This window comes from Babylonia areolata, chromosome 24 (assembly GCF_041734735.1).
Source record: "Babylonia areolata isolate BAREFJ2019XMU chromosome 24, ASM4173473v1, whole genome shotgun sequence".
NCBI classification, from domain to species: Eukaryota; Metazoa; Mollusca; class Gastropoda; order Neogastropoda; family Buccinidae; genus Babylonia; species Babylonia areolata.
Genome location: NC_134899.1, coordinates 43865412 through 43892986, shown reverse-complemented (window position 1 = coordinate 43892986; position 27575 = coordinate 43865412). Strand labels below are relative to the sequence as shown.

At 45.4% G+C, this 27575-nt stretch overlaps 1 protein-coding gene across 1 annotated transcript; it reads right to left on the bottom strand.

Moving 5' to 3' along the window:
• Positions 1-249: 249 nt before the first annotated feature.
• LOC143298913 (uncharacterized) lies at positions 250-9932 on the bottom strand. Its single transcript, XM_076611944.1, has 7 exons — positions 9784-9932; positions 7639-7956; positions 6452-6607; positions 5845-5969; positions 2876-3124; positions 2113-2262; positions 250-649 (listed from the first exon to the last, which is right to left on the bottom strand). The coding sequence occupies exons 1-7, from the start codon at positions 9787-9789 to the stop codon at positions 268-270; spliced, it is 1386 nt and encodes a 461-aa protein (XP_076468059.1). The 5' UTR covers positions 9790-9932; the 3' UTR covers positions 250-267.
• Between the last annotated feature and the right edge of the window lie 17643 nt (positions 9933-27575).

Genomic DNA, 27575 nt, shown 5'->3' with positions numbered 1-27575 from the left:
AGGCCTCGGTCCGCCAGTGATGCCTTCTTGGAGGCGCCGGCGTCGGCGCCGTTGTATCCCTGGGAGAATGCGTCCCGGAGTCCCGAGCGGTCCTTGGACCACTTGCCCTGGCGCTGGCCGTTCAGCTCGATGGAGTCGTCCACCCCGCGGCCTTTGCTGTAATCGTTGAGCGCTTTGGCGTCGCTCTGGGCCTTGCTGTTCTCCTGCTGACCCCCGTTGTCGGCCTGCCTGGCGTTCTCGGCGTACTGGTTCAGGTAGGTGCCGCCGCTACCCTCCTGCCGACCCTTCACCGGCCCGGGGCTGCCCACACCCGTGCCAGCGGCGGATTGCCCCACCACCACCCCTCCGGCGCTGACGTGGACCCGAAGCGGCATTCCTGTACAGGTCGGCGGCTGTACCGGTTTGGGACCCCGCCCCAGCGTGGCCGACAATGACGGGACCGTGGCCACCACTTCCCGCTCCGCTTCCAGACCCTGAACCCGACCCGAAGGTGCCGCCACCGTAGTACTTGGAGTCCTTCACTCCCTTGTTGCCCGAGGCTTCCGCTATGGCGCTCTTCTGCTGGCCGGCCTCTTTGCGGGCCAGGTCGTTGGCTTCACGTAAGGCTTGGTCCTGAGCCGTGTCACGGTGCCAGAACACGTCGTTCCTTCTGCAGGGAAAGAAAAAAAAAAGATGTCAAAACATGTGGCGGTATTACTCTGTCAGTGTAGATTTCTCTGTGTGAAATTCGGGCTGCTCTCCCCAGGGTGAGCGTGGTTTTAACATTTTTGTTCTGCCTGTAAGTGTATTAGTTTTCCTATCGAAATGGATTTTATACATAATTTTGCGAGGGACAGGTCTTTTGTTGCTGAGGGTTCTTTAACGTGCGCTAAGTGCACGATGCACGCGGGACCTCGGTTTATCTTCTCATCCGATTGGCCAGCGCCCAGCCCACCGCTCAAGGTCTAGTGGAGGTGGAGAAAATACTGGCGAGTGTGCGATTCGAACCAGTGCGCTCTGATTGTCTCGCTTCCCAGGCGGAAGCGTTACCACTTGGCCACAAGCACTTCCACGAAGTTCTGGTTACAGCCGTGACAAATGTACACGTGGAACTGTCGCTAGTTTTCACACACACACACACACACACACACACACACACACACACACACACACACACACAAACACACAGATAATATATATGTGTGTGTGTGTGTGTGTGTGTGTGTGTGTGTGTGTGTGTGTGTGTGTGTGTGCGTGCGTGCGTGAGTGCGCGCGCGAACAACGTGTGACTTGACAATAACTACGCTCAACCAATCAACAGCTATTGACCTGTCAATTAGCTTATTACAACTGACCTGCCAATCATTGCTGACCTGTCAGTCACTAACGGTCTCCATACAGTTCGCAATTACTGAACTGTCAGCCAGTTAACAACCACATATCAGTCAATCACTACTGTCCTACCAGTCAATAGCTATTGACATGTTAACCAAATAACAAGTGACCTGTCAACAATTACTGAATTGTAAATACTACTGACGTACCAAACAATTACTAACCTGTCAAACCCTATTAACCGTCAATAACTATGGACATGTCAATCAAATCACAACTGATCTGTTAACCACTACTGACCTGTCAACCTCTACTGATCTGTCAAAAAGAGCACTGAAGTCAGCGTTCTGCTGACCTGTCAACCATTACTGACCTGTCAACTACTACTGACCTGTCTACTACTACTGACCTGTCAACCATTACTGACCTGTCAACTACTACTGACCTGTCAACTACTACTGACCTGTCAACCACAACTGACCTGTCAACTATTACTGACCTGTCAACTACCACTGACCTGTAAACCACAACTGACCTGTCTACTACTGACCTGTCAACCACAACTGATCTGTCTACTACTGACCTGTCAACCACTACTGACCTGTCAAACAGAGCATTGAAGTCAGCGTTCTTCTTTCCTGTCAACCACTACTGACCTGTCAACCACTACTGACTTGTCAACCACTACTGACCTGTCAACCACAACTGACCTGTCTACTATTGACCTGTCAAACAGAGCATTGAAGTCAGCGTTCTTCTTTCCTGTCAACCACTACTGACCTGTCAACCACTACTGACCTGTCAAACAGAGCACTGAAGTCAGCGTTCTTTTGACCAGCGGCGTCCTTCAGGCGGTCAGCGGCGCCGTACTGGTTGTTCAGCTTCTGCGCCTGCGCGGCGTTGGACAGCCAATCATTTTCCTTTTTGGAGGCGCTGTTCCCGTCCGATCTGCAGATGGTAACAGTGTGTGACGGCTTTTGGTCATCAAGTGACAATTTGGGGAGATACGGGTTGCAAGATCTCTCTCTCTCTCTCTCTCTCTCTCTCTCTCTCTCTCTCTCTGTATATATATATATATATAGTGTGTGTGTGTGTGTGTGTGTGTGTGTGTGTGTGTGTGTGTGTGTGTGTGTGTGTGTGTGTGTGTATGAAAGCAGACATACGTTTCTTTAAAGCATTTCATTCCAAGCTTTATGGTTTGGGCGTTTCTCAAGCTAAAGTTAAACAAACTTAGTAATCCTTTTTCTTTACTTTCTATTATATTTTATTGTGAAGGTGGTGTCAAACCGATATTCATATATGAAAAAAAATATACAAGAGAAAATCGGATAAATAATGGATGAGAACGAGTAACTGAACATGTAAACGAATAAGTAAATCAAGGTATAAATGTAAGGAATATATGAAAAGACTTAGAAAGATATCGCACCTTTACCAAGACAGTATTCCCACCCGCACCTTCCATATACACCCCATTGCTCACACGAAAACACACACACACACACACACACACACACACTACAATCGACCAACTGCCCAACCAGGGAGATGGGACCCCTACCTGCGGAAAGTGTCCAGTAAGCCCTTGGAGATGCGATTATCCTTCTGCTTCACCTCGAATACGTCCGAGTGGGTATTGTCATTGCTCACCGCCTCCTTGAAGCCTCCGATCTGCGAGAAGTTGTTGTCGAAGTTCTTCTTGTAGGCAAAGTCCACCTTGGCGAGGCCCTTGTTCTCATTGGTGAAGGCGTTCTTGGAGTTGGACAATGCCTTGTTGCCTTGGTTGGCCGCCTGGTCTTTACGGTTGTACCTGAAAGGTGTGGGTTGGTGCAGAGAATCAGGCTCAGGGTCAGACGGTTAAATCACTATAGGCTTTGGCTTCTCATGGAAGGGGATGTGGTCAATTCAACAACAGTTGTATCAACTATGAAGTGGAGATCAAAGACAATGCATCTATGAATTAGTTTGATGCAGACAGACAGACAGACAGACAGACAGATAGATAGATAGATAGATAGATAGAGAGGTGGGTAGGTAGGTACGTGATAGGGAGGAAGGAACGAAGACATATACAGACAGACAGATAAATTAAGAGAGACAGAGAGTGTGAGTGAGAGAGACAGGGACGCAGAGATATGGAAAAAGAGAGAAGATAGAATTAGACAGATATCGAAAGAGAGTAACGAAAGAAAGAATGTAGGGAGGAAAGAAAGGAGCAAATAAAGAAAGACAAACATAAGAAACAGAAGGAGAGGAAAATACATTCTTTGCCTAACCCTATCCCATACCCACACAATACCGATGTAATCACGCCCACACTTAAATAAACACACACACACACACACACACACACACACACACACACACACATACACACACACACGCTCACACGCATCCATACACACAGATAACCACTCACACGCCTATATAACCACACCAACAGCCAGATAAGCCACAATCACTCCCAAATAACCACAACCACACCCAAAATAACCACACCCATTCCATAACAACCACTCGCATACCGAAATAGAACCAGCAATACCCAAATAACCACACTTACACCCAAATAACCATAAACACACCCAAAATGATCACACCCATTCCAAAAACAATCACTCAGATACCGAAACAGCACCAGCCATACCCTCTATAACCACAGCCACGCCTAAAATAAACACAGCCATGTATATACCCAGAAAACTACTCCCAAGGCTACCCTAACAAAGCCACCCGAACAAACCCATATACCCAGAAAACTACTCTCTAAGCTACCCCAACAAAGCCACCCGCACAAACCCATATACCCAGAAAACTACTCTCTATGCTGTCCCCACAAAGCCACCCGCACAAACCCATAAACCCAGAAAACTACTCTCTAGGCTACCCCAACAAAGCTACCCGCACATACCCGTATACCCAGAAAACTACGTTCTGGGCTACCCCAACAAAGCCACCCACACAAACCCATATACCCAGAAAATTGCTCTCTAGGCTACCCCAACAAAGCCACCCGCACAAACCCTTTACCCAGAAAACTACTCTCTAAGCTACCCCAACAAAGCTACCCGTACAAACCCATATACCCAGAAAACTACTCTCTATGCTGCCCCCACAAAGCCACCCGCACAAACCCATATACCCAGAAAACTACTCTCTAGGCTACCCCAACAAAGCCACCCGCACAAACCAATATACCCAGAAAACTACTCTCTATGCTGCCCTAACAAAGCCACCCGCACAAACCCATATACCCAGAAAACTACGTTCTGGGCTACCCCAACAAAGCCACCCGCACAAACCCATATACCCAGAAAACTACTCTCTATGCTGCCCTAACAAAGCTACCCGCACAAACTCATATACCCAGAAAACTACTCTCTAGGCTACCCCAACAAAGCTACCCGCACAAACCCGTATACCCAGAAAACTACTCTCTAGGCTACCCCAACAAAGCTACCCGCACAAACCCATATACCCAGAAAACTACTCTCTAGGCTACCCCAACAAAGCTACCCGCACAAACCCATATACCCAGAAAACTACGTTCTGGGCTACCCTAACAAAGTCACCCGCACAAACCCATATACTCAGAAAACTATTCTCTATGCTGCCCTAACAAAGCCACCCGCACAAACCCATATACCCAGAAAACTATTCTCTATGCTGCCCTAACAAAGCCACCCGCACAAACCCATATACCCAGAAAACTACTCTCTATGCTGCCCTAACAAAGCCACCCGCACAAACCCATATACCCAGAAAACTACTCTTTATGCTGCCCTAACAAAGCCACCCGCACAAACCCATATACCCAGAAAACTACTCTCTATGCTGCCCAAACAAAGCCACCCGCACAAACCCATATACCCAGAAAACTACTCTCTATGCTGCCCTAACAAAGCCACCCGCACAAACCCATATACCCAGAAAACTACTCTCTATGCTGCCCTAACAAAGCCACCCGCACAAACCCGTATACCCAGAAAACTACTCTCTATGCTGCCTTAACAAAGCCACCCGCACAAACCCATATACCCAGAAAACTACTCTCTATGCTGCCCTAACAAAGCCACCCGCACAAACCCAGAAAACTACTCTCTAGGCTACCCTAACAAAGCCACCCGCACAAACCCATATACTCAGAAAACTATTCTCTATGCTGCCCTAACAAAGCCACCCGCACAAACCCGTATACCCAGAAAACTACTCTCTATGCTGCCCTAACAAAGCCACCCGCACAAACCCGTATACCCAGAAAACTACTCTCTATGCTGCCCTAACAAAACCACCCGCACAAACCCATATACCCAGAAAACTACTCTCTATGCTGCCCTAACAAAGCCACCCGCACAAATCCATATACCCAGAAAACTACTCTCTATGCTGCCCTAACAAAGCCACCCGCACAAATCCATATACCCAGAAAACTACTCTCTATGCTGCCCTAACAAAGCCACCCGCACAAATCCATATACCCAGAAAACTACTCTCTATGCTGCCCTAACAAAGCCACCCGCACAAACTGACTGTCCATGGCTCTGCAGACCGCCGGCATGTTTGTCGTTGGCGTCAATTTGTTTCTGGCCGGTCTCGGAGCCCCTGTCGTAATTCCGGTCATACGAATCGCTCTGATGCGAGTTACTCCCCTTCGCCTGCACATCACGAATTAGTCAGCTGATTGCGTCTTTGACTTCCTTTTCGTATCTTTTCTTTCTGTCTGTCTTTGTCTGTCTGTCCGTGTCTATATGTCCGCTTTTTTTCTTGTTTTTTTTTTTTAATTATATTTTTTTTTTATTGAGAAAACTAGTGAAAGACTGTGAAGAACTGAGGATGGAACACCCAGTTCGTTGTGTATCGTTCCCACTCTCTCTCTCTCTCTCTCTCTCTGTTGTTTGTTTCTCAATCTCTGTCTCTCTGGTGATGGTGATGATGATGGTGACTGATGGTGACCATAACGAAGACGATGATTACTACTACTACTACTACTACTACTAGTGCAACTACTACTACTACCGCTTTGTTGTTATTGTTGTTATTGTTGTTGTCATTGTTGTTGCTGCTGCGATTTTTGTTATCAAGAATATTCTTGCTGTCGTGATGGCGATCTCCACGAGTTAGCTGTGTGTCAGCTCACCTGTTGGTCCTGGTTGTTGAAAGCGGTCTCTTTAAGCTGCCCCTTGCGGCCCTGGTTGTCGCTGCGACTGGCCCCGGCATCAGCATTGTCATAATGTCTCGACCAGCGGTTGGCCTGCTCTTGCGCTTGCGCAATAGCTCGGTCACGTGCATGCACCTGTCACGTTTGGTAATGGAAGAAACGTCTGTTTCAATGCAATTCTATGCGACGAAGCAGAATATACTAAGAACACGTATCACTTGAATACGGAATTAGAACGTTACAGAAAACAAACAAACAAACATCGTGCATTTTCAAAGAGACTGTTACACTTACCCGTTAATTATATATATATATATATATATATATATATATATATATATATATATATATATCGAATATTGCTTACTGTTACAGTTATCCGTTACCATTTTTGTATATTTCGATTGTTGCTTTTCTTACTCCTATTTTAACAACAAGTATTGTTGCTTTCGTCGAATGTTTGATATTCAAAAGGAAAACAATATTAATATTGTTTTTGTTTGCTTGCCATATTTCCTCCTTGCTTTTGCCTTTTGTTTTCCATGTAAAGTACTTTGGTTGTACGATTGTGTGTTTGTCTGCGGCTTGTAAGGAAACAGTCGCACCACATGAAGACAGCCCTGATTTATCTTAGTCTCCACATGGAAGATATCAGGCACAGTGGCAGATACGGGTTAGGCATTGGACTTCTGACCTATTGTTCACCAGTGATCATGGTTCGAGGCTCCGTTCAGTTTGGTGTTCAGTCCATAGAAAAGACATTTCATTCCGGTTTTCCTCACTCCAACCAGGTGGGTTTGTGATCTCAACTGGGGAATGTTAAAAACTGTGAAAGGAGAGCACTGGGCCCCACCTACTATGGTGAAGTCTAGAAACAGTGGATGAAAATTAACTGATCCTATGTTTGTTTAGGTTTTGGTGCCAACGTACCCTTTATCTACGTATCCTTTATCCACCTGTGTGAACAAGCAGCAATGACTTGAAATTGTGTACCTTGTGAAGAGAGAGAGAGAGAGAGAAAGAGAGAGAGAGAGAGAGAGAGAGAGAGATGGGGGTGGGGAGGGGGTACCACCCCTTTATTGTTGTCGTTTCATAGGCGAAGTAAGTAGTTGCGCTGAGCACAACCACTCAATGAAGACTGACCCACCACCACCAACACCACCAACCTGAGCTGTTCCGCGCTGGAAGGCCGTGGTGCCGTCCCCAGCCCCTAGAGCGCTGCCGAAGGAGTCCAGAGTGGAGACGCCAGCCACATGCGGACCTCCACCTCCTGAACGTCCCACAATGATGGGCCCTCCCCCATGTCCCCCCGCCTTGTGTCCCTGTGCTCCTCCGAACGTCCCTCCTCCCCCACTGCCTCCTTGATGCCCCTGGGCAGCCTTGACGGAGGCGTAGTCACCGCCGCTTCCGCTCGAGTATGCGCCGTTGTCAGCGCCGCTGCTGATGGTGACTGCTACGGCCAGGAGAGTGGAGAGAATGCAGACCTGGGGGTGGGGGACAAGGTGCAGTCACAGTGATCGTAGTTATGGTCATTGGATGGAAAAGAAAAAAAAAAAAGCACACACACAGACAGACAGACACACAGACACAGGCAGACAGACAGACAGACAGGCAGACACACACACACACACACACACACACACACACACACACACACACACACACACATATATATATATATATATATATATATATAAAGAGTGAGAGAGAGAGAGAGAGACAGACAGAGAGAATGAAAGACAGTCAAACAGTCAGATAGAAAAACAGACAAAAAGACAGACAGACAGAGACAAGGAGTGACACGGAAATAGAGTCAGAAGCATTACTCTTCGAACAACATTAGACGAGCAATGTGTTTCCCTCAAAGCAGGACCCCAAACATTGCAGACTTGATTTGTTAAAGATTTACTGATACTGTCATGCCTTTTGGGCGCTACTAGGGCATTGGAGGTTGGCTGTATAATAGCATCGACTGTTTCAGACTTTACTGAATTGTTTTTGTTCTCCCTTATTTAATCAAAACAACAACAACAAACAAACAAACAAAACAAAAACAACAACCAAATATCAGCCTTGAGTTCGAAAATCTACGTAAAAAAACTAACATATTTGCATTTGATTTCAAATAACTGATGAAGACGTCTATTTAAATGTTTGGTATATGATTTTGATAATTTTGAAAACAAAAAAAAATGTTGAGTAATGTTTCGTTATAACAGATATAATGATAACAGCAACGATAGTAATAATAATAATAATAATGATGATAATGATAATAGATTCATTTATTTTGCTTTATGGGCAGACACTCCATGGACAATCGTGAAAGAAAGGAACCGAGCCATAGCACACAAACAAAACTCAAAAAGAAAATCATCATTGTTGATCAACGTTGGTTGATTCACAAAATGTGAACGACAATAATAATGGCAATAAACATCTGCAATTGCCTTACGCACAGACACCAAGGACAACCACGCAGAAAGGAAGTAAGACACAACACTCACTCACTCACTCACTCACTCACTCACTCACTCACTTACCCTCATTGTTGCAGGAACGGACACACCCACTCACTCACTCAACCCCATTGTTTCAGGAACGGATACATACACACACAGTCACTCACTCATTCACTCACTCACTCACCCTCATTGTTGCAGGAACGGACACACACACTCACTCACTCACTCACTCACTCACTCACTCACTCACTCACCCTCATTGTTGCATGAACGGACACACACACTCACACACTCACTCACTCACTCACTCACCCTCATTGTTGCAGGAACGGACACACACACTCACACACTCACTCACTCACTCACTCTCATTGTTGCATGAACGGACACACAGCCACTCACTCACCCTCATTGTTGCAGGAACGGACACACACTCACTCACTCTCATTGTTGCAGGAACGGACACACAGCCACTCACTCACCCTCATTGTTGCAGGAACGGACACACACTCACTCTCATTGTTGCAGGAACGGACACACACTCACTCACTCTCATTGTTGCAGGAACGGACACACACTCACTCTCATTGTTGCAGGAACGGACACACACTCACTCACTCTCATTGTTGCAGGAACGGACACACACTCACTCACTCTCATTGTTGCAGGAACGGACACACACTCACTCTCATTGTTGCAGGAACGGACACTCACTCACTCACCCTCATTGTTGCAGGAACGGACACACACTCACTCACTCACTCACCCTCATTGTTGCATGAACGGACACACACTCACTCACCCTCATTGTTGCAGGAACGGACACACACTCACTCACTCACTCACCCTCATTGTTGCAGGAACGGACCGAAATGGCTCCTAAGACGTGTCAGCAGAGCGTGTCACACACACACACACAAGGCAAAGGGATGGATGATGATCAACACCGTGCACACCTTGTCCTGTCCGCCCGGGTTTTATACCACACCTGTGCAGGTAGGCTTTATACCGGGCACACACCCGGCACTGTCACTTACCTGCCACACCTTTTTTTTTCTTTCTCCTGGGCAACGTCTTCTTACCTGACACCTTCCTCCACCCCACCCCGCTTCTCCCACCTCACGCTTCCCATCATCACTTCCCTTCCACCCTCACATACCTGAAAGGTCACGCGCCGTCACGGATCGTGCTGATGGGGGAAGGGCGGGCGGACCAATCAAACGGCTTCCCTGCAGGGTGGGCCAATCAAAAACGCCTTAAACTGCCACCGGGTTAGGACAGGGGGGGTGCTGGGTCACGATGACGTTTATGATGACGTGTGGGAAGTGTGGAATTAAGGGCGTAAAACTGGCCGACGTGGTCGTGATCAAGAAGCAGGTACAGAGAGCTGTGGGGTTTTTTGTGTTTTTTTTCTGTGAGGGGAGGTAATTAACTCACTCAGTACGGCCAGTCCTCTCTTCTCCTCTACACAGACCCCTCGGATGTCCAGTGGGTGTCTGAATGACCCAACCTTTAGCTTCCGTCGTCAGAACTGTGGTATTCTTTGTCAACATTCACCTCTTCAGTATAAGAGCGTTCCGCTTGCAATATTTTGATGATGGTAATTGGGATGAAAAGCTGTTAACGTCGTCTCTTTCGCCGTTCGTATGGAGAGAGTTAAACTTGCCCCCACCTCACTCGTGTCTCAGCTATCTTCAGTATTCGAACTGTCGCTGGTGCTTGTTGCTGACCTGGTGATAAAAGAAAAGTAACGACAATGACCTTTTTTAAAAAAAAATGATGAACATGATGGTGATGATAATGATGTTGACGGTGTTGATAATTATGCGACGAACACTTTTTTTTGTTTTGCCAAGACATAACTTAGTAAGCTTACATGAAACGTTTTGAATTTACATATTTTCTTTGAGTCTTACACTTTTTTTCTGTATGGGGCCTCCATTCTGCTATTTTCCCGACATCTTTCCTTTTCTCCTTATTCGGTTTAATTTGTTTTCTTTTCAAACGCCCCTTTCGCCCACGCACACTTTTAATGATCTCTACCTTCATTTTGTTTTAACCATATTCGCCTGGCGCAGCATTTGCCCCGTTGTGTCTTAAAGCGGGCGTTTTAAGTGTGTCCGATGACTATATACATTTGTCCGGGGTTTTGATGTTCTTGTGTTCCGCCGTATGTAAGTGAACACATCTGTCTGGATTTTGCATTGATACTTACATTGACCTCAACCTCAACCTCAACCTCAGGCCCATAACTACAAAGTAGTCGTTGGGGGAAGCCTGAGGACCGCTGACGCAACCTCCCTTCTCCATCTGTCTCTGTCGGCAGCCGCTGGCAGCAGCTCACGTGTGTGGAGTCCGGTCCATTGTTTGATGTTCTCATGCCAGTTCTTCCGCTGTCTTCCTCTTCTTCTCCCGCCCTCGATGGTGCCTTGCATGATTGTTTTGGACAAGCTGGTGTGTCGAGTGTTGTGTCCAAACCATATCAGCTTGCGTCTCTTCACAGTTGAAGGGAGAGGTTCCTGAGGTCCAGCAATGTTCTCAATTCTGCTCCGTACATGTTCATTGGTCCTGTGCTCGACCCAGGGAATTTGACACCATTGTTAAAATCAAGCGTCTTTCTTCTTCAGGCTGGGGAAGCAGTGGACAGCCAGTCATTGAGACATGGTGATGCCTGAAATGTGGCCAGTCATTCAGGCATTCTGCTGTCCTGAGTTTGATCAGTCATTGAGACATGGTGATGCCTCAAATGTGGCCAGTCATTCAGGCATTCTGCTATCCTAATTTGGATCAGTCATTGAGACACACTGGTGTCCTGAATGTGACAGGTAACTGAGACACACTGCAGTCATTGAAAAAACACTCGTGTTCAAACTGTAGTCAGTCATTGACATACATTGGTGTTCTAACTGTAGTCAGTCATTGACATACATTGGTTTTCTAACTGTAGTCAGTCATTGACATACACTGGTGTTCTAACTGTAGTCAGTCACTGACATACATTGGTGTTCTAACTGTAGTCAGTCATTGACATACATTGGTTTTCTAACTGTAGTCAGTCATTGACATACACTGGTGTTCTAACTGTAGTCAGTCACTGACATACATTGGTGTTCTAACTGTAGTCAGTCATTGAAACACACTGGTGTTCTGACTGTAGTCAGTCATTGAAACACACTGGTGTCCTAAGTATAGCCAGTCGTTGAGACATTCTGGTGTCCTAAATATGGCCAGTCATTGACACACGCTAGTGTCCTAAATATGGCCAGTCATTGACACACGCTGGTGTCCTAAATATGGCCAGTCATTGAGACATTCTGATGTCCTAAATATAGCCAGTCATTGAGACATTCTGGTGTCCTAAGTATGGCCAGTCATTGAGACATTCTGGTGTCCTAAATATGGCCAGTCATTGACACACGCTGGTGTCCTAAATATGGCCAGTCATTGACACACGCTGGTGTCCTAAATATGGCCAGTCATTGACACACGCTGGTGTCCTAAATATGGCCAGTCATTGACACACGCTGGTGTCCTAAATATAGCCAGTCATTGAGACATTCTGGTGTCCTAAATATAGCCAGTCATTGAGACATTCTGATGTCCTAAATATAGCCAGTCATTGAGACATTCTGATGTCCTAAATACAGCCAGTCATTGAGACATTCTGATGTCCTAAATATGGCCAGTCATTGAGACATTCTGATGTCCTAAATATGGCCAGTCATTGAGACATTCTGGTGTCCTAAATATAGCCAGTCATTGAGACATTCTGGTGTTCTAAATATGGCAAGTCATTGAGACATTCTGGTGTTCTAAATATGGCAAGTCATTGAGACATTCTGGTGTCCTAAATATAGCCAGTCATTGAGACGTTCTGATGTCCTAAATATAGCCAGTCATTGAGACATTCTGGTGTCCTAAATATAGCCAGTCATTGAGACGTTCTGATGTTCTAAATATAGCCAGTCATTGAGACATTCTGATGTCCTAAATATAGCCAGTCATTGAGACATTCTGATGTCCTAAATATGGCCAGTCATTGAGACATGGTTATGCCCTGCTAATGTTCCCAGTACTTGGGATTTGATGACGTCCTTAACCCTTTCACCGCCAGTCAATTTAGAATACAAAATTCCCTTGTGGTATAAACACAGAAAAGACAAGTGGCTAAGAATAGCTGGGGATTCCCCTTCCGATGTATAGAAAATATGGCCTATCCAACCACCGAAAATTAAGAGCAGTAGGTTCATGGATAACAGACCAATGAATGGTCACCTTTCAGTGACATGGGTCCTCTACCACGCCTGTGCATAAATGCCAGCTTGCCGGTGAAAGGGTTAATGTTTCCAGTCACTGTATTAACTGTGGCTATTCATTGATAGCTTCTGATGTCCTAAATGTGGCCATCATTGAGACATAATGATGTCCCAAATGTGGCCAGTCATTGTGGCATGATGGTGTCCTAAATGTTTCTAGTCACTGAGACATTGTGATGATCTAAATGTTTCTAGTCATCTAGACATGTTGATGTCTTAAATGTGGACACCCCCACCCCCCCTCCCATTTTTCAATAGATCCTGAGTGGTGGTCTGGGTGCTAGTCATTCAGATGAGACGATTGACTGCGGTCCTGAGTGCAGCATCTACTTAGCGTACGAAAAATAACGCATGGCAACAAAAGGGTTGTCCGTGGCAAAATTCTGTAGAAAATGTCACTTTGAAAGCAAAACGAATACACGTGTGTACACAAAATAAAGAAGGAAATGTTTATGGGTGGTACTACATTGTGGTCAAGCACTCTCCCCGGGCAGAGCAGTCCGAACTTGATAAAGAGAAAATTGTTGTGTCGATACAATACAACACGATACGATGCGATGCAATGCCATGCCATGCGATACGATACGATATGATACAATGCGTTGCGATGCGCTCCGATACGCTATGATACGATACGGTACGATACGATACAATTCAACAAAATACAATGCACAATAAGATACAACACAATACAATACAATCGCTTGCCATACAACACAGTACAGCACAACAGCAGAGTACAACACAACACAACACAACACAACACAGCACAGCACAACACACAGCACAACACAGCACAGCACAGCACAACACAACACAGCACAGCACAACACAACACAGCACAGCACAACACAACACAACACAGCACAACACATCACAACGCAACACATTTTGCGAAAATTTATGTCAGACATGTCAGTCCTGCTACTGTCAACTGCAGCGCATCAGTGCCGTCCGGAAATATCTGTCCACTGACGCAACATCTAGACTTGTCGTTTCTCTCATTCTCTCTCGCCTTGATTACTGTAACTCTCTATTGTCTGGTTTGCCTGCTTCATCCATTCAGTCCCTTCAGCGCATACAAAACTTTGCTGCCCGACTCGTCCTCAGAAAGAAAAGATCTGAGCATATCACTCCTCTTTTGCAACATCTCCACTGGCTCCCTGTCTCACACCGAATAAAGTATAAGATCAGCACTCTATGTTATAAATGTATTCACAAAACTGCCCCTTCCTATCTCTGTGGCTGTCTTCACCTCTACACTTCATCTCGCTCACTACGATCGGCTTCGGATCCTCTGTTTACGCATACCCAGATTTAAACACTCGACTGTTGGCCGCCGTTCTTTCTCTGTCTCTGGACCCTGCGATTGGAATAAACTTCCTCTTTCGCTTTCAAGTCTCCACTCTCAGCTCTTTCAAGTCTGGACTTAAAACCCACCTCTTCCCAAAATAGCTCCCCCCCCCCCCCCCGCCCCCCCTTCCTGTTTCTAGTTTCTACAGTTTTAGAGTTATGCATGCGTGTGAATGACTGGCGCGAAAGCGCTTTGGTTTGTCTCTGCACAAGATTCAGCGCTATATAAATACCATTATTATTATTCTGTGGGTAAAACAAGCGAGGAGTTTAGACATGTTAAAGAGGGTGTCTGTATAGTTTTGTCTTTGTTGTTTTTTGAAAAAACACATTGTGACACTGTCTCTGTCTCTGTCTTTCCTTGTCTATCTCTATCTGTCCCTCACTCTTTCTGCCTGTCTCTGTCTCTGTCTTTCCTTGTCTATCTCTATCTGTCCCTCACTCTTTCTGCCTGTCTCTGTCTCTGTCTTTCCTTGTCTATCTCTATGTGTGCCTCACTCTTTCTGCCTGTCTCTGTCTTTGTCTATGCGGTGCGATGCAATGTGCTACACTACACTACAATACAATACAATACGATACACTACACTACACTACAATATTCGTGTATTTGTAGGGCAAACAAGCCTGCGTGTTGGGCATTTAAATGAGGATGCCTGTGTAGTTCTTTCTTGAAATGCTTTTAAAAATATGTATTCTTTACTCATTAAAAAAAACCCCATAACTTTATGCCGTTTTCAAACCGGGCGGTGTTGTTCCAAATGTAGCAAATGATTGTGACACTGTCTCTGCCCCTGCCTCTGTCTCTCTGTCTCTCTCTGTATGTCCCCGACTCTTTCTGCCTTTGTCTCTGTGATGCGAGGTGATGCGATACGATACGATGCGATACGATACAATACGATACAATACAACACGGCACGACACGATACGATACGATGCAATACAATATAATACGATACGATACAATACGGCACAACACGATAGGATACGATAGGATACGATAGGATACGATACGATACGATACGGTACGATACGATACGATACGATACGATACGATACGATACGACATGACACGACACGACACGACACCATGCAATACAATATAATACAGTACGATATGCTATACGACACGACACGACACAATACGATACAATACAATACAACATTCGTGTGTTTGTAGGTCAAACAAACGAGCGTTTTAGACATTTAAAGGAGATTATGTGCTGTTCCTTCTTGAGATGCGTTTTAAAATTTGCATTGTACAGTTCTTTCATGATTTTTTTCCCTCGTTTGTATCGTTGGCGGGAATGCTGCAAAAGTAGCCTGTTTTTGTGAGACTGTGTTTTTCTGTCTGTCTCTGTCTATCTGTCTGTCGGTCGGTCTGTCTCAATATCAGCCTCTGTCCTTGAATCTTTCTGTCTGTATTTCCCTGTCTTTGTCTCCGTCTGTGCCTCTCTGTGTGTGGCTTTGTCTGTCTGTTTGTGTCCTGTGTGAAGCCGCGTCCTTCGACAATTCAAGAGAGATAACCGCGATCATACACACTTTCTTTACTGGTGAAAGGAATGATCTTTCTTCAATACTGAGAGCACGGAGTGGAAAGAGTATGAACAGTCTCGATTCCAGTTGTGTGCACCTGAAAATGCATTCTGCAGCCCAGTCAGTATCACACTCTAACACTCTATCCTGTGATTACTTCCTTTCAGGTCCATGTAACTTCCATGATACGACAGTACGTTCGACAGTACAGGGCATGTAGTTATCTTAAAAACACGCAATGATTAATAAAACCAGGAACTAAACTTTGGGCTGAATCATGCAGAGAGCTATTAACCCCTTTGACTAATGCTGGCAAATACGGTTGTAGGTGAAGGGTTGTCTTTTTGCTGAGATATGACTGAAGTGAAAGATCAGGTTGACATTCAATATTTTTCGTTTGGACTTCTTCCTTTTAGAGTTGCAATGCTTTTTGTTTCCAGTAGAATAGATTACGTTACTTAAAAGTAGACTTGAAGTAGTGAATGCACATCGTATTCATGCCACACTGACCTCATTTCAGCAAGGTTCACCAGTCAAGGGGTTAAGATGTTGAATGACCGGAGAAACGAAGGAGAGTGGGTGTGCATGCAGCGCAGTGTGCGTGACCGGCTAAACCTCTCTTCCCCCTTACCATCCACGCCAGATCACACACACACACACACACACACACACACACACACACACACACACACACACACACACACACACACACACACACACACACACACACACACACACACACACACACACACACACACAGAGAGAGAGAGAGAGAGAGCACTGAACACTGAAATGTTTAATGTCATTAGCTGAAAAGCTCTGGTGACATAGTAGGTACTAATCAGAACAAAAATAGTACAAAATAGATATAATGGAACAGAAAGGAAAAAACAAAACAAAAAACAAACAGAATTGAAACAACATAGACTAATAAGAGATTAGCGACACCTTGGCACTTTGTTATTAGCTTAATGTACATGTGGGGGGTGGGGGTGGGGGGTAATGTGCCTTTTTTCAGTCGTTCGTCTCCAAGGTTTGGACAGTACACAGAAAACAAATTACAGATAAATCATATAATAAATATACACGCATGTAACATCGACACACATCATATCAATACAAACACATACTTAAGTTCATAAAAATCCTGAAATGATCATTTATGCCTCAACATCAAAACCTATTATGTCAATACGAAGAAATCAAATAATCACAATGTCGAGATTGACCATCCAAATGTAGCCCTTCCTTATTATCTATGCTTTTTTTTCTCGTATAACCCATACTAATTTTTAATTGATTAATAAGTATTTGGACCGATGATTGATGTATTCCGTATACTTATTGCCTCAAATACATTTTTTGCAAGTGAAAGTATCATATCTTCATTTTCTGTCATCAGTATGCTGAACAAATCTTTTCTCTGCGCTGGAGCTGTATGGAATATGGTAAAGTTTTTTTCGCAATTCATCGTATCTTTTGCAGTTAAATATGAAATGATTTTCATCTTCTGGGCTTTCGCCACACACTGGGCAAGGAGATGCTGCTTCGCTCTGAATCGAACCATCTTCTGTTGGCATTCAGTCCAAGTACTCTCAATCTGAGCCTCGCAAAGCAGATTTTATGCCATTTATTTGTTATAATCTTAATATACTTCTCTGCTTGAAGTATTGATTTGAATGAATAGAACCATTTATATCTATCATTGCTCTCTGTTTATCCGTGCCAGTTTTGTTTGTAACATTCTATAAGTCTATCTTTAAATTCCGATACAAACTCTCATGCCACACTCCTTGGCTCATCTAAACAAGACCGAATCCATATTCCGTTAGTGTTTTCTTGATGTGGAATAACCAGTTCTGTTTGCGCTTCTCCTCTTGCAGCAGCAGCATCTCGTATGCCTGTCTACACAGTTCTGATGTTGGCAGTCTTGTTAGTTTGAGCCAATATTTTATGCATTTTACAATTGATCTAATATGCAATGGGTAGCTGCCAGTTTCGCCATACATTATAGTGTTTGATGAGTGTAATGGAACACCAAGAAAGCGCTTCATAACAAATGTATGTACCTTTTCCATTTGGTTATTTGACATGAGTCTCCATATTTCCGCTCCATAGTTCAAGGCTGGTTCAATTTGTGTGTCGAAAAGTTTCCAGAAAAGCTGTGCGTCAGTCGAACGCAGTCTCCTTTGTGATTTTATTATTTGGATTACACCTTTTTTCCCTTTTCTATTTGCTTCATCCCACGCAGACGTCAAACTCAATTTTGTTGTGAATAACATTCCTAAATATTTATATGTATTGGTTACTTTTATTTCCCTATCACTATAGCACCATTTTTCACGAGTCGAAAGATGACCTCCATTGCGGAAAACTATAATATTGGTCTTATCGAGATTTACTGTTAGTTGTAGTCTGTCTGTTTCGTGCTTAAGGGCATTTATTTGATTTGTAACCATATGGGTGTGTCGCAGAACAGAACAATATCATCAGAAAATAGCATTAAGAACAATTCTGTTGCGCCAGGTATCATTTGTATCCCATGTCTACCCTTCTTTGATAACTCCACTGCCAGTTCATTGATGAAAAAAGAAAACAGCTGTGAGCTTAGCATACAACCTTGTTTAACCCCTCTTGGGCACTGAAAAAAGACTGAATGAATAACTTTGTCAGGAACATATACAAGTACAGAACAACGTAGATGCTTTTAACAACCATGTAAAACTTTCCATGTACCCCGCTTTTTCTTTGAGTACTCCACAGGATGTTTCTGTTCACAGAATTAAATGCTTTTTTGAAGTCTACGAATGCTACGTATAGCTTAGTCTTACGTAAAAGATGCTGTTGGACTAAAGCGTATAAAGCAAATATATGGTCGACAATACTATAACCTGTTCTAAAGCCCGCCTGTTCCTTTTTCCTGCAATCGATATTCAGTATACTTGCTATAACAATGACATATCTATCAGAATCTAACCGTCAACTGGACAGTTTCAAATCCAGGCTGACTACAGCTTTGTGATAAGACCGGTCATCTTAGTTTCCATTCAGGTCCCCTCACCTCTCCCTGCTCCCTTCCCAACACTGAATTTTTTTTTCGTTCCTTCCTTTCTTTCTTTCCTCCTTTCTTCCTTTCGTTCTGCCTTTCCTTCCTCTACCTTTTTTCCTTGTCTTTTTTCTTTCTTCCTTGATCCATTATGTTGTTTCTTTTTCTTTTTTTGTTCTTCTTTCATTGGTCAGTTTATACAGACCGAATGTGAACAGTTTGCCCTCACGTATGCTGTGTTACGCCTAAAATTATCGCCTGCCGAAATTGCCACCGGTGACAATCTTAGCAGGCCTCGTTTCTAAAATTGTCGTCGAGACAAAATTTGTCGCCCTTTGCAGTAAATAAAGGAAGGACGTGACGCATTTGAGAGAATGAATTATTGGGCTGAATTCGTTTCAGTACCGATCTTGGAGTCTACAATTATTCCCTGACGCAAGAACTCAAGAATTTTAATGTAAGGTCACCGACCTGTATACATTGTGGGTGCACGTGTTGCAAACACATCTTAACTAAAATAAGACAGGGAGAATACAACAATCAGCTAGATTTACAGAGAGCTCACTGAGAACAAGTAAACTAAATGAAAAAGCCCAAGACTAATGTTTTTGTTTAGGGCCGGCAGTGCTCATAATGCATAAAAAAACCCAAAACAAACAAACAAACAAACAAAAAAACAACAACAAAACACAAAAAACAAAAACACACAAAAAACAAACAAACAAAAACAAAACAAAAAAAAAAAAAACCCACAAAAAACAAACAAACAAAAAACCCACTGCAGCATCTCTTATCAGAGTTTTGGAGGGAACGAGCTATAACGTCACCCACTGCAGCTAGATAAAGCAATTGAAACAATTGTTAAGCGCTAATCAATCGTCACTGGCAACATACTTTGGAATGATGATAAAAAAAAAAATGTTGACACCGGCGACAAATTTCATTTTGGCGACATTTTGTGGCCGGCGATAATTGTAGGTGGCAGGAATTTTGGGTGTAAAACTACTATGTTCCGTGGCTGTACTCACTGCAGGGGGGCATCAGTGACAGTTAACTTGTACACACATATATATTTATGTGTGTGTTTGTCACTGTCCTCTTTCTTCTGTTCAGTTTTGTGTGTCTCTCACTTTCGCGCAATCACGCGCGCGCACACATACAGATAGGCTGACAGACAGACAGACAGACAGACACACACACACACACACACACACACACACAAACTCACACACACACATCTCCCCCATTAATCCACGCCATTTTACTTCTCTCTCTCTCTCTCTCTCTCTCTCTCTCTCTCTCTCTCTGTGCGGCGTGTGTGTGTGTGTGTGTGTGTGTGTGTGTGTGTGTGTGTGTGTGTGTGTGTGTGTGTGTGTGTGTGTGTGTGTGTGTGTGTGTGTCTGCGTGCGTGCGCGCACGTGTGTGTGTATGTGTGTGTGTATGTGTGTGCATATGTGTGTGTATCTGTGCTTGCGTGCGTGCGCGCACGCCTCGTGTGTGTGTGCGTGTGTATGTGTGTGTGTGCGTGCATGCTTGTATGTGTGTGTGTGTGTATACACACGCTGGCTAGTTTGTATGTATACTTCTAACGCATGCGAGCGTCTGCATGTGCGTTGCGTGTGAGCATGGGAAAACACATACACAGGTAAAGGGTCCGTGATAGCACACAGCGTGTCAAATCGGTTGCCTGTGAGTGCATAATTTGTCACCCCCCCCCCACCTCCGCCCCCTCCCACTCCGATCTATTCAGTATCCGCTCTGATTCAAGATACAAGACGGAAAAGTTCTTTAATATCTCTGAAAATATAACTTTTTGAAACATGTGTTGATTAAAGAACGACTTTTTTTTTTAAAAAGGTGAATAAATCAACAGATAAAAATTGATTCTTGGTCGTACATCACGCACCACTTCATACATCACCAGTTTATTGATGATAATGTTTTGGTGTGGTTCTCAAGTTCTCTCTTGCTGACAGTGTTTTCACTGTCATTGTGATGATGACAGGTGTGTTGTTTTTGTTTGTTTGTTTCTTTTGTTGTTGTTTTTCAAATAATGCTTACATTCTTTTATGATACTTTTGTGAGAAACGATTGGTATTCAATTCATTGTTATTTAATCACTTCTTTAAACCAGTTCCACCATGACTTTCTCATTCGGCTATATTCGTTCCAGTATAAGTATAGTCCTGATAAGGTTCTCCTAAAGTCGTCATTGTGACTGTGTTTGTGGTCTTTAATATTTCATCAGTGTCAAGTGTAGCCATCAGTTAAGTCGTATTCAACGCCAGTGAACCGCATCTATTTGATTCTGTATAAATAAGTATTCTAACACCATTGTCGTGGTTTTTTAATAAAGAATATTTCACTGACTGGCGTCTGTTTCGCTTTATATAGGTAACTATTTCAACACATGTGATTAGCGCCTATGGACTTTGTTCGATTATGTAATCACCAATGATTGACGTTTGTTTGGCTTTGCACAGACAATTATAAATGTTCAACACAATTGGCGTTTGTTTGGCTTCATATAGGTAATAATTTCAACTGCCCCTTAGAGTGCAGGGAGTTAAGGGCCGAAACACTTGACTGAGGGGGGCTTCTTCTCTGAAGACCTTGCACTGTCCAGCTCTCCCTAGAGTGTTTTATCACTATGGGACTATTGGTCTTTTAAGCGTTAAGGTCTTGGTGATATTGTGAAGGAAGTGTTGGCGGAAAGCTCTGCTCTGAATGTTCAGTGAAGAGGTGGATGAAGAAGGTACGGTACGTGTTCCACTGTGTTGCTCGTAGTTCTGAGACTGGATACAGGTGGGTTACACTGTGTGTCTTGAGTTTGTTGCTGGGTCGATGCTGGGTTCGCTTCTCTCTCTCTCTCTCCCTCTCTCTTTTCTACCTATCTTTTTTTCTTTCTTTCTTTTCCTTGCTTTCTTCTTTTCTTCCTTCCTTTCTTTGTTTCTTTCATTTCTCTTTCCTTTTTATTTATTTCTTTATTTCTTCTGAATATTATATCTTTTTGTGTACATAATTACGGTGTGTAGCATAATTGTTCGGGTTCCTTCAAAACTGGACGATCGACTTCTGAATAAACATATTTTTCATTGATTTCTCTCTTTCTTCTGTTATACTCAGATTGTTTTCTTTTGTTTCGTAATCAGGACCATGTGCCTTTTATAAGGTATAAGGTTTATTATGATAGATTTACTAAATGTGCTATACTGTTGTATGTTTCTCTTTGTCTCTGTCTCATTTTTTCTCTCTCTCTTGTCTCTCCCTTTTTTTCTCTCCCTCTGCGCCAATTTCTTCTTCTTTTTTTTTTTTGAATGCGTGCGTGAGTGCGTGTGTGTGTGTGTGTGTGTGTGTGTGTGTGTGTGTGTGTGTGTGTGTGTGTGTGTATGTGTGTGTGTGTGTGTGTGTGTGTGTGTGTGTGTGTGTGTGTGCATGATGCGAAGCACAGAAAAGACAAAGAGAAAAGAAAGAGAGACAGAGGGGTGGTGATGCAGAAATACAGAGTCAAGGAAAGTGAATGGAGGGAATAAAGCAAACAAGAGAGAGAGACAGAGACAGAGAGAAAGAGACAAAGACACAAAAAGAGGGATTATTGTGGAAATATATGTTTGCTCACTTCTCATCTGCACAGAAATGAATTAAATGGCACCTCTAGTAATGGTTTCATTTAATAGTACGAATTACTAAACCACTACAAGAAACGTTAGCTTGGGTTACTGAAATAAACAAACAGAAAAAAAATACATGTATCTGTCTTGCCTAAACAGATAAATATAAAACAAAAAAAAACAAAAAAAAAAACAACAACAACAAAGAGATAGACAAACAAACATGCACATGAACTAAACGTTTGCCTCAGTGATTTCTTTTTTTTATTCCTACCAAATGAAAGCGCTTGAGCAGCGAGATATATATTTTCATACTTTTTCCCCATAAGGCTCACTTTTCAAATTCGAAAATCAGATATATTTGAACCCCGACCCCACGCACACACGCTCACTGACAGACTCACGGACCGAAGGCCAAAGCTTCAAAGGCAGTCCCGACTTTATTGTGTCAGATTTGTCAATCATTCTTCAGAGGCAGTCACTCAACCGAACAAGGATTACAGCAATGTACAAGAAACCGGAAGAGACAGGCACAGAAATGACAGGAAGGAACCAGGGGAGAAAACTTTCAGAAATAAACGCCCGTAGATAATTAATAATAGGAACAGAACACGCACGACAAGCGTGCGCAAGACCTTCACACAAATCCCCGCATTTCTTTACAACAGACGTTTTCAGTCACCTAGTAGTAGGGACCCAGACCCCTGTTGTAGCCGTAGCCATTCAAGGGGTAGCCGCCATAGCCTTTGGCAGGGTAGCCTCCATAGCCTTTGGCAGGGTAGCCGCCGTAGCCCGCGACGTTACCGTAGCCGACAGGGTAGCCGTAGCCCAGACCGGCGGCCTTGGGGGCGGCGACAGCGCCGTAAGAGAGACCAGCGCCGGCGGCCTTGGCCGTGTTGGCGTCCCTGTCCCAGGCCTGAGCGTTCTGTGCACGTGCGTCATAGGCCTGACGGGCCTGAGAGTCCTTCCAGTCAGCGTTCTTCCAGCCCTGGCGCTTGGCGGCATCCGAAGCCTTGGCGGCGGTGTTGGCGTTCTGCCAGCCGGCGGCGTCCTTCTTCCAGTCAGCCTGCTGGGCGTTCTTGGCGGCAGCGGCCTGTCGGGCGGCCCAGGCGTTCTTCCCGTTGGCGTCAGCGGCGTTGCGCCACTGGTTGGCGTTGGCAGCCTGGGCCCAGTCCTTCTTGGCGGCCGTGTCGTATCCGAAGGCGTCATCGGAGTTCTTCTGGTTGTACTTGAGACGCTCCCAGTTGTCCCCGCCGCGGCGCTTGTTGTTGAACCACTTCTTGTACACCTTCTTGTTCTGGTCGCGGTCACTCAGACGCTGCTTCTCGGCCTCCTTCTTCCACAGGTTCTCGTCGAAGTTGGACTTGGCCTGATCCTTGTTCCAGGCGTTGGCGGAGTCGGCAGAAGCGGCGTCGGCCTTGCTGGCGGACTGCTTGGCCTGGCGGGCCCAGTCGGAGGCTCCGTTGTCGGTGGCGGCGTTCTTGGCATCGCGGTCGTAGCCACGGTTGCGGTCGTTGAGCCACTGGTCACGGCTGAAGGCGGCCTTGGTCTGGTCAGCCGTGGCGGCGTCCTCCCACTGTCGGAGTCCTGCCTTGGAGGCCTGGTCCCACGCCTTGGCCGCCTCAGCGCCTTTGCCGTAGCCGGCGTAGGGAGCGTAGTAGCCGGGCTTGGGGGCGACGCCTCCCACTCCAGCCACCCCGTAGCCGTAAGGGTTGACGTAGCCGTTCTTGCCGTAGCCCTGGTCGCGCTTGTAGCTGCCGTCGGCGGTGGCCAGATTCTTGTAGACGTCGCTGGCGGCCTTGCGGGCGTCGGACCACAGGCGGTTTGCTCCCTGGCTCTGGTCCACCTTGTTGGCCCAGTCCTTGTCGCGGCCGTTGGCGCTGGCAGCGTTGGCCGAGTTGCGGGAGAACTTGTCCCAGCTGGAGGCGTCAGAGGCGGCGTTCTGGCCCCAGGCTGACTTCCGGTTGGCCTTGGCGGCGTCGGCAGCTGAGGCCCAGGCAGCGTCCTTGTCCACCTGCACATAGCGGGAACACAGCCATGTGTTACATGCTGTTTCGCGTTGAGGGAGAGAGAGAGAGAGAGGTAGGGAGAGAGAGAGAGTGAGAGATAGAAAGAGGGACATACTGTCCTCCCCCCCTCCCGCCCCCTGCACACACGCAGATACACACACATACACACCCCCCCCCCCACCCCCCATCCCCCACACACTCACTCACACACCCATACACCCTCCCCCATCCACACACCCCACACCCACACCAACACATCCACACACACAGATTCCTACATTGCGGTCATAGCTGGCAGCGCGGTCTTTCAGACTGTCCAGGGCGTGGGAGCTGCTGCTCTCCACCAGCTCCAGTCCGCCGTTGTCGGAGTCCCTCAGGTCGAAACTCTTGTCGTAGGCATAGTCCGTACCGTCGTTCTTCCGACGACCCTGAAGACAGACACCCAGCGGGTTGACTGACTGGAACTGTGATGTGGAATCAACTTGACGGGCGCAATAACAGAGTGGTTAAAGTGTTGGACTTGCAACAGGAGGGTCCAGGGTTCGAATCACGGTACGAACGGCGCCTGGTGGGTAAAGGGTGGGGATTTGTTTTCCTGATCTCCCAGGTCAACACTTGTGCAGAACTGCTTGTGCCTGAACCTCCTTCGTGTACATACGCAAGCACGTGATCAAATGCGCACGTTAAGATGCTGTAATCCATGTCAGCGTTCGGTGGGTTATGGAAACAAGAACATACCCAGCATGCACATCCCCGAAAACAGAGTATGGCTGCCTACACGGCGGGGTAAAAACGGTCAGACACGTAAAAGCCCACTCGTGTACATACGAAAGAACGTAGGAGTTGCAGCCCACGAACGAAGAAGAATAAGAAGACTCAGCCTCTCCGTCACTCTTCTTCGCTGCTGCAGTCTTTCGATTCCAGTCTGAAGACCCACCCTTTTCCCCCTCCTGAATAATATCATCCATTTCTTCCATTAACGAAAAAAAAAATCCTTCCCTACTTTTCTTCACGCAAAATCACTTACATCATTTATAAGTATTCACAAAAATGCTGTTTCTGCACTAATTGTTTATGTCACGCTGATCTTATTTCATCAAAGTCCAGCATGGGTTCAAACTTATTTCTGCCTCTAGTGACCGCACTCTTTGTTTATGCCACACCGATCATCATTATTTCACCCAAGTTCAGCACTCGAAGGGTTTGAACCCAAGTCCGCTAACTACAGTCACCTTGTACCACTGGTTGCCCTGAGACCACTGCTGGTCCTTCAGTGATTTGCTGGCGTCGGCGGCGTTGGCCCAGCGGTTAGCAGAGTAGCCAGACTGGCCGGCTTTGTCTGCTGCCCTGCTGGCTGCGTTGGCGCTCTGGTCCCAGTTGGAGGCCCTGGAACCGTAGCTGGACAGAGAAAGAGGGTTCGTTGCTTACTGTAGGCAACGCCCACTGTCCTAAAAGCCTCTTGGCCGAGAGAGTAGGGATGTAACTTGGGCAAGATACTTTCCACTATCATCAAAATCGGGACAGCGTTTGCCTCCTATGCTGTTCTGATGGTCATAGTCGGACGCAACTGACTATCATTCTTAGACACCTCCCAACACTCAGCTTATATCACAGACTGACATAAGTTTACAGTTAGGCCGACATCAAAGTGAGAGCTGTATTGTCAATGGTTTCTTACATTGCAATGGGAAATCATTTACAGCTTCGTCTTTTGTGAAAGACTATGACTCTCAAACTGGGAGATAAAACTACACTGGCTCTTAGTGCTGCATCCTCGGGGACTAATTGGCTTTTGGGAACCATCCCAATGCCGACTGTCCTAAACCCATCTTGGCCGAGAGAGTGGGGATGTCACTTGTGCAAGAAACTCTCCACTATAATCAAATTCCAGCCCAGATAGTCTTGACAGTAGTACCCTCCTCTGTTGTTTTGACGATGGGGTGGGAGATGTGAATGAATGGAGGGTTGGAGGAAACTGAGCAAATGAGAGTGAAATGAGGGTGAAATTTGAAAAAAAAAATCTAAATAAAATTACAGGAAATTACTTAAAGGACTTTGTCAAAGAGAAGTCGTTAAACTCACATGCGAAACAACTGATAATGAATGCAAAAAGTCAAAAACAACGTTCTCAGTCACTTGTGAAGACGCACTTTCGTGCACATAAGGCTTCATCAAGCTACAGTAAAAAATTATATGCTTGCGAGCAAGCAAGTCAATATGTAAGTAAATCATTAAGTCAGCAAGCACACAAGCAGGCAAGCAAGCACACGACGGTGACCTACTCGCTGGCGGCAGCCTGTGCCTTGGCGCTGTCTTTGGAGGCGGCGTCATCGTAGCTGGCGGCGTCACGGCCATACTTCTGCCCCTCGGCGGCCCACTTCTGCTGTGCGTTGTTGGCACTGGCCCAGTCCCTCACCCCGTCTGTCGCCTGCACAAGCACACGCACGCACGTATGCATACACACATACATGCACACACACGCGCAAACACGGACGGATGCGCACACACACACACACACACACACACACACATATATATATATATATATATATATATATATATATATACTTCCAGTTAGTAGATCACGTTTTGCGCCGCGCATTCTCATGACTGGTAGTATGCTCATGCGAAAAAATAGGCAAGCCTTGGCACACCAATAACAACTGTCCCACCTCTAAGCCTATCCCCCTTGAGGTCAATGACAATCTTAATTATGTTGTGATGTTTCGTCGCTGCTTTGTTGTTGCTGCTGTTGTTGTTGTTTGCTGCA

Bases quoted from the DNA above. Each gene is read 5' to 3' on its own strand.
- LOC143298913 (XM_076611944.1), bottom strand. The intron at 5,970-6,451 runs GTGAGCTGACAC...CGTGATGTGCAG, and splicing joins TCAACAACCAGGACCAACAG to GCGAAGGGGAGTAACTCGCA. The intron at 650-2,112 runs GTCAGTAGTGGT...CTTTCCCTGCAG, and splicing joins TTCAGTGCTCTGTTTGACAG to AAGGAACGACGTGTTCTGGC.